General features: G+C 37.4%; 2 protein-coding genes across 5 annotated transcripts in view; one reads left to right on the top strand and one right to left on the bottom strand.

The window, feature by feature from the left end:
* LOC137641560 (ATP-binding cassette sub-family C member 4-like) overlaps positions 1 to 2529 on the top strand; it is a 231952-nt gene extending 229423 nt beyond the window's left edge. For all 3 annotated transcript variants that reach the window (XM_068374240.1, XM_068374241.1, XM_068374242.1), the window contains exon 29: positions 2123 to 2529. In XM_068374240.1, the coding sequence (XP_068230341.1) occupies positions 2123 to 2305 (183 nt within the window). In that variant the 3' untranslated portion in view covers positions 2306 to 2529. The remainder of the gene's footprint in view (positions 1 to 2122) is intronic.
* Positions 2530 to 9668: 7139 nt separating this feature from the next.
* Positions 9669 to 18288, bottom strand: part of LOC137641558 (serine-rich adhesin for platelets-like) — a 100926-nt gene continuing 92306 nt past the window's right edge. For both annotated transcript variants that reach the window (XM_068374239.1, XM_068374238.1), the window contains one exon: positions 9669 to 10424. The gene's annotated coding sequence lies outside the window, so the exon portion shown is untranslated. The remainder of the gene's footprint in view (positions 10425 to 18288) is intronic.

Genomic DNA, 18288 nt, shown 5'->3' with positions numbered 1-18288 from the left:
TCAAATTTCAACACTGAGAAGGGTGGGCAAATAAAAACTATCAATGTTAACAACAAGCCGGTGTTAACTGTTAACAATGCTGAACGAATGAATCTGAATAATAAACACGATTACTCAAATACCACCATATTTGACCAAAATTTAAACTCATTATGTAACAAACAGCGAAAACAGGATTTTGATATTAAAATTTCCTTTGACCTTTGACCAAAAATCTAATATAATTTTTAGTTAAAACTTTGGTCACAGAAGCTTGCAAATAATTGGATCCAAATCAGATGAAAGTCACAATAGACAAGGTACATGATTTAAAGAAGTGCAGCCAAATTCCTTGATCTTTGCCAAAAACTTCTTTTAAGAGTTTTAGCAGATGCTCAATGATGTGACACATCAGTTTTTGCTAAATATTATCTTGAAGATCCTGGATTTGCTTATCAAAATTGCTGGGCTTTAGGCCCTTTTGCAGCTTTAGGGGATGTGATCTAATTAATTTTGAGTTCAGTTAATTTATAACTTATGAGAATATGGAGTTTAGCTGAATAAACAATCAAAATTATCATTTATTGACAATCAGAAGTATAATTTACATCAATTTTACAATCCAGTATTACAAATAGCTTTAGTAAACAATCTAGAGTCCCTTACTTCAACCTTTAACCTTTATTTTGAGATGATTTGTTGCAAGTAACGTAGACCAGGTCAATAGAATCTTGACCATGGTATACTGATTCAAATTAAATTTAATACATCCATTTCCTTCACTGTCATCCCACTTCCATCAGAGTGTGGGAGTCAGCAATATGAACATCAGGGTAGGTAAGAAATATATGGAATTTTGATAATAAAACTAGTTATTTCTGCACTCCTCTTATATTCACATTCATGCTCCACCCTCCTCCCCCACTGATTTGTGGTGTCAAGAGAATAGGGATAAATTAAACTTCAAAACTGAAAGGACAGTCTTAGGTGTGTCAGTACTGGGCTTCTTACCACTTACTGCTAGAATGTTCCCTTACTTTAATATAGGTATGTGTCTATTGAAGAGCAAAAAAATTAGAACATCTAAAAAAATTTTAAAATGTGTAAATGTTGATGAAACTAAGCTTCTAGAGAAGAAATGTAATGAACATCAGATGAATATAGAAATAACAATTTTGAATACAATATTAAAATGCCGTTCATTTTAATATTTACAAAGGTTCATCTAATTCTCCCTGCCTCCCCACTAATTAGGGTTGTCAAAAGGTTCTTTAGGTTTGGACATGACTTCCAGTTAGTGTCACAGATGACATTCAAGAACCATATCATATTGGGGAGAAGGCAATTGAAGTGAGGGGGGAGAAAGAGAATTATTTTGATTCTTTAATGTTGAAGGTATAAAAGTAAAGGGTTTTGGTAAGAAGGCAGTGTGAGCCCCTGGTAAATATTGAAAATGGAAAGTTTTTTTTTAGTTTGAAAGAAAAATATATAAATCATGTAGGAGGCTTACACATGGCAATAGAACAAAACATATATTTCCTCAAGAAAGTAATTAGAGGACTGCTCAGGTTTTAGTGTTCCCTTGAGTCCCTCCCCTCACCACTTGGATAGTAATGGGAAGGATGGGATCACCCACCTATATAAAGAGGGCTCGAAGGTTAGCCTAATTTCATATCATCACTGGTATTTTATCCAGAAATTATAATATCTACATTGTAGATTGAATTAAAGCTAATATCGACTGATTAAAGTTTACAGCTGCTTTAAAAGTCTTATGGTTTGTTTAGGTTAAGTAGTTTCTGACATAAGCTAAATTAAAAACATTTTCTTGTCTGGTTGGTCGCAGTTGTTAGGTATAAATTTTATGACCACCATCATTTTAGATGTGTTGCTACTTTACCTTGTCTTGAAATAAGATCTGGATTTATTTGTATTCCACTATCATTTAGATTGGTCAAGTGTGTCAAAAAATATATGTAATTACTGTACTTGATTTTTCTTTATTTCAAACAAAACCAAATTTGATTCAAATAATTTTTAATTTACATTTATGAAATCTTGAAGTAAAGTTGGATTTATTGCTATAATTTTCTTTTATAGTAGTTTTAGGACACATGAAAACAGCTTACTGTATGTATTTCAGGCTTACCTAGCAAGACATCCCTCAGTATCTGAAGTCCAGAACAAGGAAAGTGAAATGAATGTTAACGATGATCCAGAAAATCAAAGAACTCATGTTACTGAATCAAACTCGCAGGAGGACACCAACATTCCAGATTGTGTAATTTCAGACCAAAGAGTTAGTACTGAAAGTACTAAACTGTAAATGTAATTATAAAAATATTATGAAATAATTGTGTACGTGCCTGAAGATATTTTCTGAAGTGGCATTATGAAAAAGAAGTACTGTATATTAAGTTGCAGTACTTATACAAGCAACATGGTTTCAATTTTGGCCTCATTAAATACATTGAACTGTGAAATATAGGCTGAAAATATCCCTTAAAAAAGGTGTTTTTATATTACTATTTAACCCTGGATAGGTACGGTCCTCGGACACCCCTTTAAGGGTATACTCGGACGCGAACGACCCCGACGCCAAAAAAAATTCTTGAAAAATGTTTTTGCAGTAACCTCCTTTTTTCTTTTGCCAAAAAAAACTTCAATGAATGCTTAAAACAACTGTATAGATAAATACTACTCATCTGCAGAAAAACTATTTATTATAAATATTTTAAAAAATTAAGTAGAAAAAAAAAAACACCTGACATAAAAATTCATAAAAAAAAAGTTTATACATATATATACAAATCCTTTTAGGAATTGATTCTTGAATGTTTAGGACACATCTTGATGTATTTTGGATGAAGTCAGACCCATGGAGGTGAAGATCTGAAATGAGAAAAAAAGGGTAACTTTTTTTGGCCAAAAAAATTTGTCCAAATTTCATGAATTTTTTTGGGTACCCAAATGAAATAGGAAGTGGCTAATTTTTTTAGGGAATAAACATATGTTATCCTAAAATAGAAATATGTAAAAAAATCTTCATTATTTTGTAAATTACATTTATATCAGGGGCCATATCTAAAGGTAATTTTTTGAGTACTTAGAAATTCCGTAAAAAAATACATATATTTAATATATAATATGATATTTATGCAGGTAAAAATATACCAAAATATCACAAATTCTATAGGGAACAAGAATATATATAGATAGGGCAGCTTACGCTTCGGATATGTCCACAAAATGGCCGCCAACCACACTGACTCAGACTCCCTAATCTGCCACTTGAAATGTAGGAAGGGTATGTCAATTTCAAGGTGTTATTTACTAATCTAATTATTATTGGATATGCATAAAAATTGTATGGTGGGTTGCTGGATAATTGTCGATTATTTTACGAATATAAAATTAAAATTCTGACCCAAAAAATTTTTTTTGAAGGGAAATAAAATCGGAAAAAAAAAATGTAAAACAATATTTTAGCTAAAAAAATTTGATGATATTCAATCAAAAAAAAAGTAAACAAAATTTTCCGACAAATAAACATCTAGAGGAATCATTACTCTGTGATAGTTCCTTAGTACGTAGTAATTTTGAAAGAATTGGGAAAAAACGAAAAAATGGCAATCACCGGAAAATCGAACACATACCTATATATACGCCATATCTGGCTAAAAAAAAGATAGGCATGGGTAGCCAGATCATCTAGAAACACTTTCCAACACTATAAAAATATAAGTTTTGCGACACTACTTGTCAATTCCTTACGGTAACATGACTAAGCAAAAAAATGCAAAACAAATAAAAAGGGGCACTCGAGGAAAAATGGCTAACATTCTAATATACGGCATTTCAGAAAAAAAAAAAATTCAGCCACGTGCTAGTCAAACCATCAAGGCACATTTTCCGACAAATAAACATCTAAATGAATAATTACTCTGTGATAGTTCCTTAGTACGTAGTAATTTTGAAAGAAATGGGAAAAAACGAAAAAATGGCAATCACAGGAAAATCGAACACATACCTATATATATGCCATATCTGGCTAAAAAAAGAAGATAGGCATGGGTAGCCAGATCATCTAGAAACACTTTCCAACACTATAAAATTATAAGTTTTGCGACACTACTTGCCAATTCCTTACGGTAACATGACTAAGCAAAAAAATGCAAAACAAATAAAAAGGGGCACTCGTGGAAAAATGGCCATTCTAATATACGGCATTTCAGAAAAAAAAAATTTCAGCCACGTGCTAGGCAAACCATCAAGGCATATTTTCCGACAAATAAACATATAAATGAAATATTACTCTGTGATAGTTCCTTAGTACGTAGTAATTTTGAAAGAAATGGGAAAAAACGAAAAAATGGCAATCATAGGAAAATCGAACACATACTTATATATACGCCATATCTGGCTAAAAAAAAAATAGGCATGGGTAGCCAGATCATCTAAAAACACTTTCCAACACTATAAAAATATAAGTTTTGCGACACTACTTGCCAATTCCTTACGGTAACATGACTAAGCAAAAAAATGCAAAACAAATAATAAGGGGCACTCGCGGAAAAATGCCCAACATTCTAATATACGGCATCTCAGATAAAAAAAAAGACATGCACGTGTTAGCCCAACCATCAAGGCACACTTTCTAACACATAAACATGAAAAAAAAATCAATAATATACGGCAATTCCTTACTACGTAGTAAATTTTTACAAATATTGAAAAAAAACAGAAATTGGCAACCGCAGTTAAATACCCAATATACCAATAACTACGTCGTATCTGACAAAAACAAAATCACGCATGGGTAGCCAGATCATCTAGACACACTTTCCAACACTAAAAAAGCAAAAGTTTTACGACACTATTTCGCAATATCTTACGGAAAAATGACTTGGCAAAAAAATGAAAAAAAAGGAAAAAGGGACACTCGCGGTAAAATGCCCGACATTCTAATATACGACATCTCAGATAAAAAAAAAGACATGCACGTGTTAGCCCAACCATCAAGGCACACTTTCTAACACATAAACATGAAAAAAAAATGAATAATATACGGCAATTCCTTACTACGTAGTAATTTTTACAAATATTGAAAAAAAAACAGAAATTGGTAACCGCAGTTAAATACCCAATATACCAATAACTACGTCGTATCTGACAAAAACAGTCATGCATGGGTAGCCAGATCATCTAGACACACTTTCCAACACTAAACAAGCAAAAGTTTTACGACACTATTTGGCAATATCTTACGGAAAAATGACTTGGCAAAAAAATGAAAAAAAATGAAAAAGGGGCACTCGCGGTAAAATGGTCCTCGTGGTGATGAACGACATTTTAACTAAAAAAAAAAACATGCACATGGTAGCCAAACAATCCACCAAGACTTTCCACAACTGATAACCTATACAAGTTGCACCATTCTACGACAATTTCATAATACGTAATAACTTTGATAATTATGCAAACTACCCTAGAAGGGTAAACTCGGACGCGAACGACCCCGACGCGTCTCAGAAATAGGGGAAGGAGTACAGCTACAGCAATGCACATCTGGACACTACTAGAGTGTGTAGGGGAGACACCTCCTGCAGGTCGATCACCCACAAATTCAGTCACGGGGGTGAGTCACGTGAGAAAAACCTGTTTTTTTTTTACGCTCGGGGTCGCAAACGACCCACCGTACCTATCCAGGGTTAATCAAACATCTCATAAAACCTAGTATGCCAAGATTTATTCTCAAGTGGCATTATGAAAAACAGCATATCAAGTTACAGTACTTGCACAAGCAACATTTATTGTTTCAATTTGGTCGTTTATCAAATACATTGAACTGTAGAATATGGGCTGATCCCTTAAGTAAGCTGATTTTTTTAAAAACTCATATTAGACACACATTACATACAACCTAATATGCCAAGATTTTTAGAAGATAGCTTACACTAATTTTACTTTCTTTTTTATTTAATTCAGCATTTTGCAAGGGATACCAAGCTATATCCATATTTTTTCTGGAATATTACTTCTTTGAACTTTTTATATTTAAACAATGGATGTATAAAGGATTTGTTATATACAGCATTCTTTGTTTTACATTTTGTTATCTGAAAGTGACCAAGTTTTCGTACAATCTAATATAAGGATATACTGTACTGATCTTAGAAACCAGTAGTAATAAGAGAAATAGTTCTATAAATTCAAGAACTTTAGTTAAAAAAATGGTTCAATTTTAAATGTGTTGTTCAAATTCAACGTGATCCATTTCTATATGCTAAGAGGTTTTTTTATTTTATTTTTCAATATAAACTTAAATATCATCATGTGGATCTTTAATTTTAAATATTCAGGCATTAACTGTTTGTATCATTAGTATATAACCCAGAGGTATAAAATAAATTTTATCATCAAAGTTCTATTTTATATTTTGAATGTAAGATTGTTTAAATCATTTAAACAGTACTTTTTTACAACATGAACTACTATCATTATGAAGCCACTCAGTTAATTGAGTTTGTTAATGTAAGACATAAATTGCACATTATTAGTTTACCTGGGAATGAAACAAGTTTAATTATATTTGAAGAATATTTCCTTTAGCATTTAGCATGAACTACCTTTTCTAAAATGCTATATCCTGATGTATTGAATTCAGAAAATTTTAGGTTGATGCAGTTACTACATATTCCATAACAAAACATATTATGATTTAAAAGGGCATAAGGGAGGCATAGCTTAAATAAACTATGTCACAAACTAATTTTTATAAAATTATAGAAAAACAATATTTTAGTTCTGTACTGTGATGAACATTTATTTAATGGCATCCAGGACAATATGCATTATCTGCTTTGTACTAGGGGATCTTTTTCAGAGCTTGACAATTTAAATTATATTATACTATACAGTATAAGGATTCTGCCAGATTTTATGGTCTAGTTATAAAATCTTTAACAAGCAACCATCCTTTTACTTGGTAATATTATTTTCATATTTAAGATTCATTCTAGGTTCTTGGTCGTGTAATTTTGCCTATTATTATATATTCTGTCATCTTTTCATAAATATGAACAAGTTAATTTGTGTTTTGGTGTAAATTATTACTATAAATGATGAATTATTGCTAAATAAGAAATTTCAGGAAGTCGCCATAACTGAGAGAGTTTTATTGCTCTGTTAGGAATAGTCTCCATTTAAATTTTGAGAATCAGGTTTTAAGGGATGTGCTCTTTTTTTACTGTAAAATTCATTGGAATCTTGTTAAATCAAAGAGATGTTTAGTACTTTACTTGAGTCTCGCTTTATCTTCAAAATTACCCATATGTACTAACCTCGAGAATCTCTACTTGAATTTATTTTTTCTCAATCAAACTGTGTTGACTCCCATAGATTGTGACTTGCTGTACCCAAGTTGCATTTTCAAATATGAATATTGGATATCAAAGAACATTGTCAGAGATCTAACAATATCTACCTTGCACATGAAAAAAAAGGTGACAAATATAAATACAGTTACTCATATGCAGTTACATGAATATGCATTTTTATATGAAATTCTTGCAATATTACATTTTAAGTAAAATAAAAAATGCATGAGTAAATAAACTAACAATGTGCAATTCTCTTATTCATGTCTTAGTTCTTGAACTAACTAGTTCTGAAGTTAAATATTATTTGTAAAATACAGGTATTTGGAGTTCAAATAGGCAAGTGTGCAAATGTGTTTTCATTTTTCAAATTTTGTATGAACAAATACAAAAAAAAAAATTATAAAAAGTAGCGAGGAATTTCCAATATTTAAAATGTACAGTTTATGCATTTTTTACTTTCAGTAGCTTAACATTAATTTCACCCATATTCTTGTAGTAATTATCACCTCCAGAGTAGTTAAAGTTGGGTTTTAAAAATCAAAAGGAAAAAACATTTATATTTTAGTAGAGTTCACAATAGAAACTTGTTTAATCCTCTGTTGTTACAAATGTTGGAATATGATACCCTACTATTTTCGGCACATTTTTGAGCTGATCCGGGTTACTGAAGCACTTTTATCAAGACCCAAAACATTTCTTAGAAAAATACTGCACTCCTCTTTAAAGCTGACCAAACCTGGTGTCATGAGTTGTAAAATTTCAAAACATTGAAGCTCAAAATACTAACATACATGAGAAAATCACTTTTACGTTTTACTCTTTAATGAGCGAACTCCAAAGCAATTTTAGAATGTACATTTTTCTTACAAGTTTATTTTGAAATGAGATTTTGCAAGTTGGGAATTTCAGGTGGTAACAAAGGATACTATTTAATTGTGTAGCATTAAATTTAACCTGACATTTTATGATTTTCATATTCACTCAGCAAGTTGTACTTTATCAAATTTTGTGGGTTTATCAATACAATAATTGAAGAGATGCACTGTGCAGATGTAGTTCTGGTGCTTCATTCACAGAATAATGGATTTTACAGGCCCACAAAGCAGCTAAGTTTTTTAAGCGAATCACAGACAGTACATTTCCAATGAAATTTGGTCAAGTTTCTTATAGATCTAAGAGAAAGTAACATGTAATTGGATAAAATTTCCTGAAGAGTTTTATGGTACCCTTGTTTTATTTCATGAAGTTTTTATGAGATAAAAAATAAGAGCATAGAGTATATTATACTTCATCTACAAACTCTTAAGACTTGGAGATTGCAACTAGTGTCATTTTTACATGCAAATTCATTGTTATCCATCAGAAAGGCTGATATTCTGACAGGTTTTTTTTTTTTTTTTTAAGTTGTAACAACTCTGCCATAAAGACTGGCTGGCTTAATGAGATATGGTAGCTCAACTAATAATAGGCAAGTCAACACTTGTTAGCTAGAGTATAATAATTTGTTATAAAATTCAGATCACAAATCAAGAATTAAAGTCATATTGATGCAACAGATATGACCGATTGTAAATACCATTCTGTTTCATACTGCACAATGTGTGACTTTCTCCCTCCTTTAGGAACTATCTAATTTTTATATTTCTTTTAGGGAAGGCTGATTTGTCATAATTAAAGAGGTATTTCATTTTACACACTTCTCTTGCAGTAACTAAATTTGATTTGCTCAGCCATGCCATCCATTTCTTTTCAGTGAAAATACTAATCCCACTTGATAAATGAAAGTGAAATCATCACTCATCTTCCGTAGGTTCTTTTATTGGGACCCCTCTATTGCATTTGTTAACGGCATTAATTCCAATAAGCATTTCAGGTTATTTCGATTACCTTTTTACTATAAGGGTGTAATCCAATACTTATAATGATTATATGTTATCTTATTAATTTGTTATACTAAAGTAACAGTACACATTACAGCTATAACTGAGAAAACCAAATGTCTATCCAGTGTATGGTGCTATTTGGGTGATGATTTTCAAGTGATATAATGTATTTCAAATTATGTGCTTTTTGTCAAAGTAAAGTACTGAAGTGTTGGTCGTGTATCAAATGTTTAAATTTGTCAAGGTATGCCATGAAGCAAGATGCCTTATTTTATATATAGTTCCTGTGATAATTTACTTAGGATTATATATGTATAATGTATATATTACTGTAAGAAACCACAAAGTTCCAAAAATTCCACTACAAAAAAATATTCTTTTGTGTAGATCTAAGGATTTATAATAAAATGTTAAGTCTGTTAAAGATGTTTACATTTCTTTTATTCTATTCTGAAAAAGTAATACAATTGAAAAGTTTAAGACAGCTCACTGTGTAAAATTTTCACCTGACCACATAGGGAAAAATTTTAAATACCACATGTTACGATGACAAGATAACTAATTTACTTCAGTATGTTGTAATTGAAAATAATATGAGCTAACCCATTTGAAGACAAAAATTCTAATGCAACTGGCAAGTCAAATTTGTAAAGATTCAATACAATCTAGAAAACCGTAAACTGTAAGTAGCCCAATTATCGTGAAGTACTGTAAAATGTTTTGTACTGATTACAGTGATGACAATTACATACAATCTTGTACAATGATCACCTTAAAAAGTCGACTTTTTGCTATTCTTATAAGTATGGTATATCATTTATCGAAGTACTGTATACTATATGATTAATTTTGTGTACTGCCTTCTCACTGTAATAGAGTTTGGTACAAGGGGTGTACAAATTTAATGATAGTCATCATACTTTTATTTGCCAATTATGGAGTCCAATGCATTACAACATTATTGACAGTAAACAAAAGAAAAAAAGAAAAAAGTTAATACATCTGAACCCTCCCTGGAAGACACTTCCATTCAGACTGAATACAAATGATATTTTGTCAATACAAACCTGTGCCTTCATGCATAGTAGAGCAGCGTAAATTTGGAATTTACATCAAGCGGTGACGTTTCACTTGTACCTCTTTTGCCTTGCCCAAATGTTCATTTTCGGCCTCAGAGGAACTGAAACAAAGCAGCACTGTATCAGTATGATTAACAGAATTCTTAAAATTTAATTCAATTACCAACATTCATTGTGCTACACATCTTGCAAGCACAGCTAAGTTGACTAGATCTCTTATCTTATACCTCAAGGAATGCACATGAAACCATCTACAGTATCTTGTTTTTCCTCACTATAATGTTGGGTAAGTTAGATCTATTTTATTTAGCATAATTCTTCATTTATTGTCTGATTCCCATATTTTTCAAAAGTTGGGTAGTGGGAAACTGGGGATAGTCATAGAAATCCATTCTTGAGGTAAAAGATAAATGCCAAAAAGACACCCTGGATTCAACCAACAGATGATATGTCACAAGGCAATCTGAGGCACTAAGAGGCCTTGTAATGTTCCTTCTAATTCCATTAAAGTTATGAGAAAGCTTTAAGGGGCTCGGCCTAAAAGGCAATATTTGGGGGTACTGTATAGTCACTCGGTCTTTCCCTCATGGACGCAAGGCTCCGGGAAAGGTTGTGCCGGCTGTGATGGCTGCCGGTGGGAGACCTCTCTGCTGTTGAGTGCTCTTCAGTCCTCCCTTAGACTGCCTTCCACATTCCTGAAACCGGCAGCGACCGGCAACGAATCTTGTGGCTGGATGGAAGCCTGAATGATGCATTCTCCCCTTCCATTTCAACCCTCATTCTGGAGGAAGTCAGTAAGGTTATATACTTACACCCTTATTTATTGTAAACATACATCTTAATAAGGCAGCCCATCACTCCATGCTTTCTCTCTCTCTGTCAGCTAGTGCCGCGAGGTACTAACCCGCCGGCACGCTGCCGGCTGGACCGGTGCCGTCAGGTACTAACTCAGCTGGCGGCATGTCAGCTGGACCGGTGCCGCCAGGTAATACCCAGCGGCATGTCGCCGGCCGGACCGTGTCGCCAGGTGCTACCCTAGCCGGCAACATGCTAGCTGAACTACAGTATATGATTATACAGTAGCCAGTATATTTGCAGTATAGTATATACTGCAGACAGAAAACTGTAGTATATATTATACAGGAGTTATTTTCCAACATACCTTGTGTATCCTTGCACAGTCTATTGTTGAGATCCATCCTATATTGAAAGAGAAGATTTCCTTCAATACACTGATAGGTAATCAGTTAACAACTTACCCCACAAATTAATGAATTTAAGAAGGGTCAGTGTTAGTATACACTTATTCTATCCCTAGAGGTTAGAACCCTTCTCTTTGAGTTTGCCTTGATAAGGAAACTCTATAACTTTGATATTGGGGGAGGTCACAGCAACTGGCTGGACAGGAGACACAAGTATGTCTTTTTCCTATTTCCCTTCTAGCTTAATAACCTAAGCTATAATGGTTAAAATATTTATATTTTGCATAACCTGTTTATCATGTGAGATAAACAACCGCATACTCATTTAATTTTCCTTTCCTTACAAGAGGAACCCCAAATGAAGTGCGATGTGATCTTCTGTAACCACAGGAGTAGGAACTTCTGTGGTCACAAAGCGTGCAGGTCTCATGCCCCCTGCACCATCACTACCGAAACCCTGCGGTACTGGGACCCCCAAGACTGCAACATCTGCCGGACCTTGGTGACCGAAGGTTTCGACGATCCCAAGTCAACGGAGTCGAGGAATGCAGCACGAGAAAAGCTGCGCAAATGGGTACGAGGGTTCCAGAAGAACTCTCTGGAACCATAGCTGCCTAACAACAGGATGCATAGCTTGCTGTTCCCGAAAGCGGGTAGTGAAGCTGTCGTGCCACAAGCACGACCCGGAGCTCCCTGCGTCCAGATTGCCATCGAGACGGATGTCAGTGAGGCGCTGCAAGGCATGGACATCCACCAGGAGGAAAGGATGTTTGAAGTGTCCACAGACACAGAAAAGGATCTATTGAAGGATGATCCCGAGAAGGAGTCTACTCTACCTCCGGAAGAAGATGATGATGTCGCGTCTGAGTCCCTTCAGTCTGTAAGGGCACCGGAGCCGTTACCCTCAACATCTTCCGCTTCTACCCCTCCATTGAAAAACATGAGCCAGGCACTGGCCTATCTTACAGCCCTAATGGAGAACATTCGCAAGCAAGGCAAAGCAAGGGAAGCGAGACTCGAGAGAGAGCTCCGTGAAGCTCGACTCACCGCCTCTCGAGGGTCATACAAGCGACCCAGAGTCCAAGACCTCCCACCCTGCTCCGAAACCAATACCTGGAGGTATGCGGAGTTTATGCCAATTACTAACGGCAAAATCTACATCTCGGAGAAGATGGGAGCCGTCCCCTTAGACGACATCCAGTTCTGGCCAAGCTTTAATGCTTACCTAGACTGCTTCATTCGACTGAAACAGGAGCCAGCGTCAAAAGAGGATACAGAACCAAAGGAGGTCATGGTTTTCGACCATGACAAGGCACAGGCTCTCTTGTCAAGCAGCCTGAAGAAGGTGGGTTACACGAACTCGAAAGTGTCCGCCTTGAGCAAGAAGCATCCTACCTTTCTTGCTCCTGCTTCAATAGCCTTCCCCTTTACGTCGAAGGCTTTTAAAGCTGTTGCCAAGGCAGTGGAGTGCAGGCAAACCATGCCCTGCACTAGAGGAGTGTAGGCCTCTGTCATTAGCCCTGCCCATGGAGGATAAGGAATGGAAAGAAGTCCACCTAACCTTCTCAGTAGGGAAGTTGGATGCAGATATCGCGGGATGACAGTTCAGCGAGAATCTCCTGAAACTGTCAGACTTTCTCTTGCGTAGGGAGCAAGAGACGAAGGAGAGACTTACGGCATCCCTATCCCTACAGAACTGCATCGAGATGTGTGCAGGCCTGAAAAGCACCCCAGACATGCTCATGGTCATGGTCAAAATGCACATGGCTATCTTAGTAAAGGACCTGTAGGCCTTTATGAAGGCTAGGAGAGCCTGTAGAGAGTTCGTGTTTGCTGCAGCAACAGTGAAACACGAACCCAGGAAGCTGATATCTTCCAGTATCTGGGGTAAAGACCTCTTCCCAAATGAAGTGGTCAAGGAGGTAGTTGATAGAGCCGCCACGGAGAATAGGAACCTTCTCCAGAAGTGGGGCATCTCATCAAAACGAAAGTCTTCCCCAGATGCGGGTCCCCAACCTAAGAGGAAGACCAAGAAGCACAGACTACCCTTTCGGCCTGCCCAACAACATCCCACAGTCACCATGACCGCAGTGCCCCAAGTTGTTGCTCAACCACAAACCACATTCCAAGTGGTGCCTCAGCAGCTGATTGCCCAGTCACCAGCATTCAACCCTGGGTTTGAGAGGCAAACCACTACCTTTTGTCCCAAAGGTAGAGGCTCCAGACGGGGCTCCTCAAGACACCCCTCACGAGTTAGGGGAGGACTCAGTCAGGGAGATAAATCCTCTGGACAATCAAAGCAATGAGATGCTTCAGGTAGGAGGGAGGCTCGAACACTTTCAGGATCGTTGGACCTTCGATCCTTGGGCCCACAGCCTAATCAAGAATGGACTACAATGGAGCTGGAGCAAGCTTCCACCATCATTATCTCAATTCTTCCAACACTCCAACCCCTCATTGGAAGAATATACCCTAGAACTCTTGAGCAAACAGGTTATAAGGAGAGCAAAGTCCATCAAATTCCAGGGAAGGCTGTTTTGTGTTCCCAAGAAGGACTCAGACAAACTCAGAGTCATTCTGGACTTGTCGCCACTCAACAAGTTCATAGAAAACAACAAGTTCAGGATGTTAACCCTTCAACACATAAGGACCCTGCTACACAAAGGGGCATTCACAGTCTCAATAGACCTGGCAGATGCTTACTGCCACCTTCCAGTCAGTCGCCCCCTCTCCTCCTACCTAGGATTTAAATTACAGAAGAAAAAGTATATCTTCAGAGCCATGCCCTTCGGACTAAACATAGCCCCAAGGATCTTCACGAAACTTGCAGACGCAGTCGTTCAACAACTACGCCTAGAAGGTGTTGCTACCTGAACGACTGGCTGGTGTGGGCAGCATCCAAAACGGCTTGTCTGCAAGCATCCAAGAAAGTGATCCAGTTCCTGGAGCATCTGGGATTCAAGATTAACTTCAAGAAGTCTCTACTCTCTCCAGCTCAAGAGTGTCAATGGCTGTGAATCCATTGGAACCTGAGGTCACACCGCCTCTCCATTCCCTCAGGAAAGAGGAGGGAGATCGCAGGGTCCGTCAAGAGACTACTGAAATCCAACAGGATCTCAAGACGCCAACAGGAAAGAGTACTGGGCTCTCTCCAATTCGCAGCAGTAACAGACCCAGTGCTAAGAGTACAGCTGAAAGATCCATCAAACGCTCAAAGAGATCTAAAAAGACCGATACCGACCTTACTATGATCACTTCTATAGCCGTGGTCGAAGGCCAAGAGCCTAACGAGGACCGTACCCTTGCAACCACCTCCACCATCGGTGACCATCCACACGGAGGCCTCGACGGAAGGATGGGGAGGTCACTCCCATCAAAGGAAAGTCCAAGGGACTTGGTCATCTCTGTTCAAGGCCTTTCACCTCAATATTTTGGAGGCCATGGCAGTCCTCTTGGCGTTGAAAAAACTCTCCCCTCGCAGATCAGTCCACATCAGGCTGATCTTGGACAGCAAAGTGATAGTGAGATGTCTGAACCGACAAGGCTCGAGATCGCCCCATATCAACCATGTGATATTAGCCATCTTTCGTCTAGCGAAAAAGAAGAGATGGCACTTATCAGCAGTTCACCTACAAGGGTTCTGCAATGTGACAGCGGACGCTCTATCCAGGCGAAAGCCGATAGAGTCAGAATGGTCCCTAGATGCAGACTCATTCTCCTTCATCTTGGAACAAGTCCCAGAACTGCAGATCGACCTCTTCGCAACGAGCGACAAGAAGAAACTACCTCGATATGTAGCCCCATACGAGGACCCTCCTGCTGAGGCAATGGACACCATGTCCCTTGACTGGAACAAATGGACCCGGATTTACCTGTTCCCTCCAACCAATCTCCTGCTGAAGGTCCTCAACAAGCTGAGATCCTTCCAGGAAACGGCAGCAGTGGTGGCCCCCAAGTGGCCCAAGAGCAACTGGTTCCCTCTTGTGATGGAACTGAAGCTGAGGCTGGTCCCTCTACCGAACCCAGCACTATCTCAACAAGTTCAGAAGTCGACTGTCTTTGCTTCATCACAGAGAACCCAAAACATTCATCTCATGATTTTCTCGCCTTAGCGGTTAAGAAAAGATTTGGGATCTCAAACGGCAGTTATAGACTTCTTAGAAGAATACAAGTCTACGTCAATTAGAAGATAATATGAATCATCTAGGAAAAAGTGGGTTGCTTTCGTTAAAGCAAAAGGACCGAAAGAAATCTCATTAGACTTTTGTCTGTCCTTCTTTATCCACCTTCATGAACAAGGTCTGGCCGCCAACATGATAACTACGTGTAAATCAGCCCTGACTAGACCTTTTCTATACGCCTTCCAAGTGGACCTGACGAACGAAATCCTTAACAAGATCCCGAAGGCATGCACTAGACTTAGGCCTGCAGCTCCTCCGGAGCCCATTTCATGGTACTTGGGCAAGGTCCTACATTATGTTTCAACTGTGAACAATGAAGATTGTTCTCTTAAGGATCTAACCCAAAAAGTTATTTTCCTGTTCGCTATAGCCTCAGGGGCTAGAGTTAGTGAAATAGTAGCCCTATCAAGAAACGAGGGCCACATTCAGTTCACAGAAGTGGGAGAACTGAATCTTTTTTTCTGATCCAACCTTTCTCGCCAAGAACGAGCTACCCACTAAGAGATGGGGTCCCTGGAGAATCTGCCCTCTGAGGGAAGATGTCTCTCTGTGTCCAGTAGAATGTCTAAAGGTCTATCTTCAAAGAACTTCAGACTTCAGGGGAGGACAGCTCTTTAAAGGAGAAACATCAGGATCAAACTTATCCCTAAAACAATTGAGGGCGAAGCTCACCTACTTCATTCGCAGAGCGGATCCTGACAGTACACCCGCAGATCATGATCCAAGGAAAATTGCTTCATCACTGAACTTTTTTCAGTAAATGGACTTTGAGCGTCTTCGCTCATATACTAGATGGAAGTCATCCAGAGTGTTCTACAAACATTATGCAAAGCAAGTGCACGAACTGAAGCATTACGTGGTGGCAGCAGGTAGTGTGTTAAAACCTGTAGTCTAGTGCTACGATGAACAGTGAATTGATTGGGACTATCAATTAGGGTGAAAAGGTGTTGACACCTCCAGTGCGATACCTTTTTAGTGAGTGTCACCATGGTGACTCTAAGACTGTTCAAAATCTCAGGTGTAGAATTATACAGATAACACTTGTGCCGTGTGTACATTGTACACAGTGTTGATAGTATACAACATTTACAAAAAATTATATTGAAAAATTTATCAAAATTTTCAAATTTCAGGTGGCACTAATCATTTCTTCCCTTTCAAGTAGAAAACCTTTTCTTTCTACGTTGTATGTATAATTCCCTTAACATATTACACTTGTTCTTGCATTTATTCATTTATTCTAAATAAATGTTTGTTAGAATGTAATTGAGTCTTATTTCACGCTGCAATTAGCACAATAGATATAGCCAGTTCCCTTACTTATTTACCTAAGTAAACCTAATATTATTGTATGCTTACAAAGAATGGATATAGTTGATACTTATTTGTTCCGACAACATATACAAACCGTGAGACTTTTGTATATCTAGTTGATACTTATGTTTGTTCATACAATATATGCAAACCTTGAGACCCTTTCTACTGTCTAGTATGACTCTTCCCTGTAGGGGGTAGGAAGCCCTAACATTGTTCCATGATTAGTGGTGGTGATGTATAACAGTAACGTCATATGTCTCAATGGTCTGGTAACCTTAAATCAGGACGACATGGCTTGAGCCCAAAAAACGGATTTTGAAGCGAAGCAAATTAATTTTTGGGTGAGATGGCCATGTCGTCCTGATGGACCCGCCCTCCTTTTTCCTTATAAGAAAAAGACTTAGACAAGATCCCTTCCGAAACTACTATATCTGTAGCACCATGCTCAATGCTTCAAGGAATGAGTGCCATCTTGGAGCCATGTAATAGTATGGGAGGAAGGGTAACCTTCATAACGGCTTCCCTTCAGTTTAGCCACTTTCCCCCTCAAAGCGAAAACGCTATTCGGGGTGAAGATTGCCATGTGTCGTATCAAGATATACGTCCCCTTATTTTATGCGATATCCTCAAGAAAATTTAAGGATATTCGCGTCAGGAGTTAGAATTCTGGAGACCTAAAGGTCAAATTCTCTGGGAATATCACTACAGTATAGCCAAATATGCCTTAGAAAGCTACCTATAAGAACCTTCCATCAGGATGAAATGGCAATCTCACCCAAAAATAGATTTCTGGGCTCTGACCTGTGTCGACCAGTGAAATGCTCCTTTTACATCATTTCTAAGGTAATAACTGCTATGAATTTACAAGAGAAAAAATTATATAGGAATGCTAGGTTGAACCCAGCTCGCTCACCTAATAAGGTGTCGGTATAATATACTGGGGCGTGATAAATCACAACCAGAGGTCTCGCACCATTTAGATATCTCCTGTCAACATCCCTGAACAGTGAGGTGCCGTTCAACATCCTAACTCCAATCGCTACTACGAACGATCCCACCCACGCTAGTGACGACACTCCTTTTCATAGCACCTGCTTTGACGCTGTTATTCTTTTCTCGGTGTGTGTGATTTCCTTTGGTTTACCCAGGATTTATCCCAGGATGTCGAATTCTACTGTTACTCCACCTACGTTAAGTACCAGATCTATGAGTTTTGAGATTTTGGAGGTAGTCTTGCCCTTAGTTATTAATTTATCTTAGTTTTT

The sequence above is a fragment of the Palaemon carinicauda genome, chromosome 5, assembly GCF_036898095.1.
Source record: "Palaemon carinicauda isolate YSFRI2023 chromosome 5, ASM3689809v2, whole genome shotgun sequence".
Lineage (NCBI taxonomy): Eukaryota > Metazoa > Arthropoda > Malacostraca > Decapoda > Palaemonidae > Palaemon > Palaemon carinicauda.
Note: the sequence above shows the minus strand (reverse complement) of the source record. Positions and strands in the feature narration are given on the sequence as shown.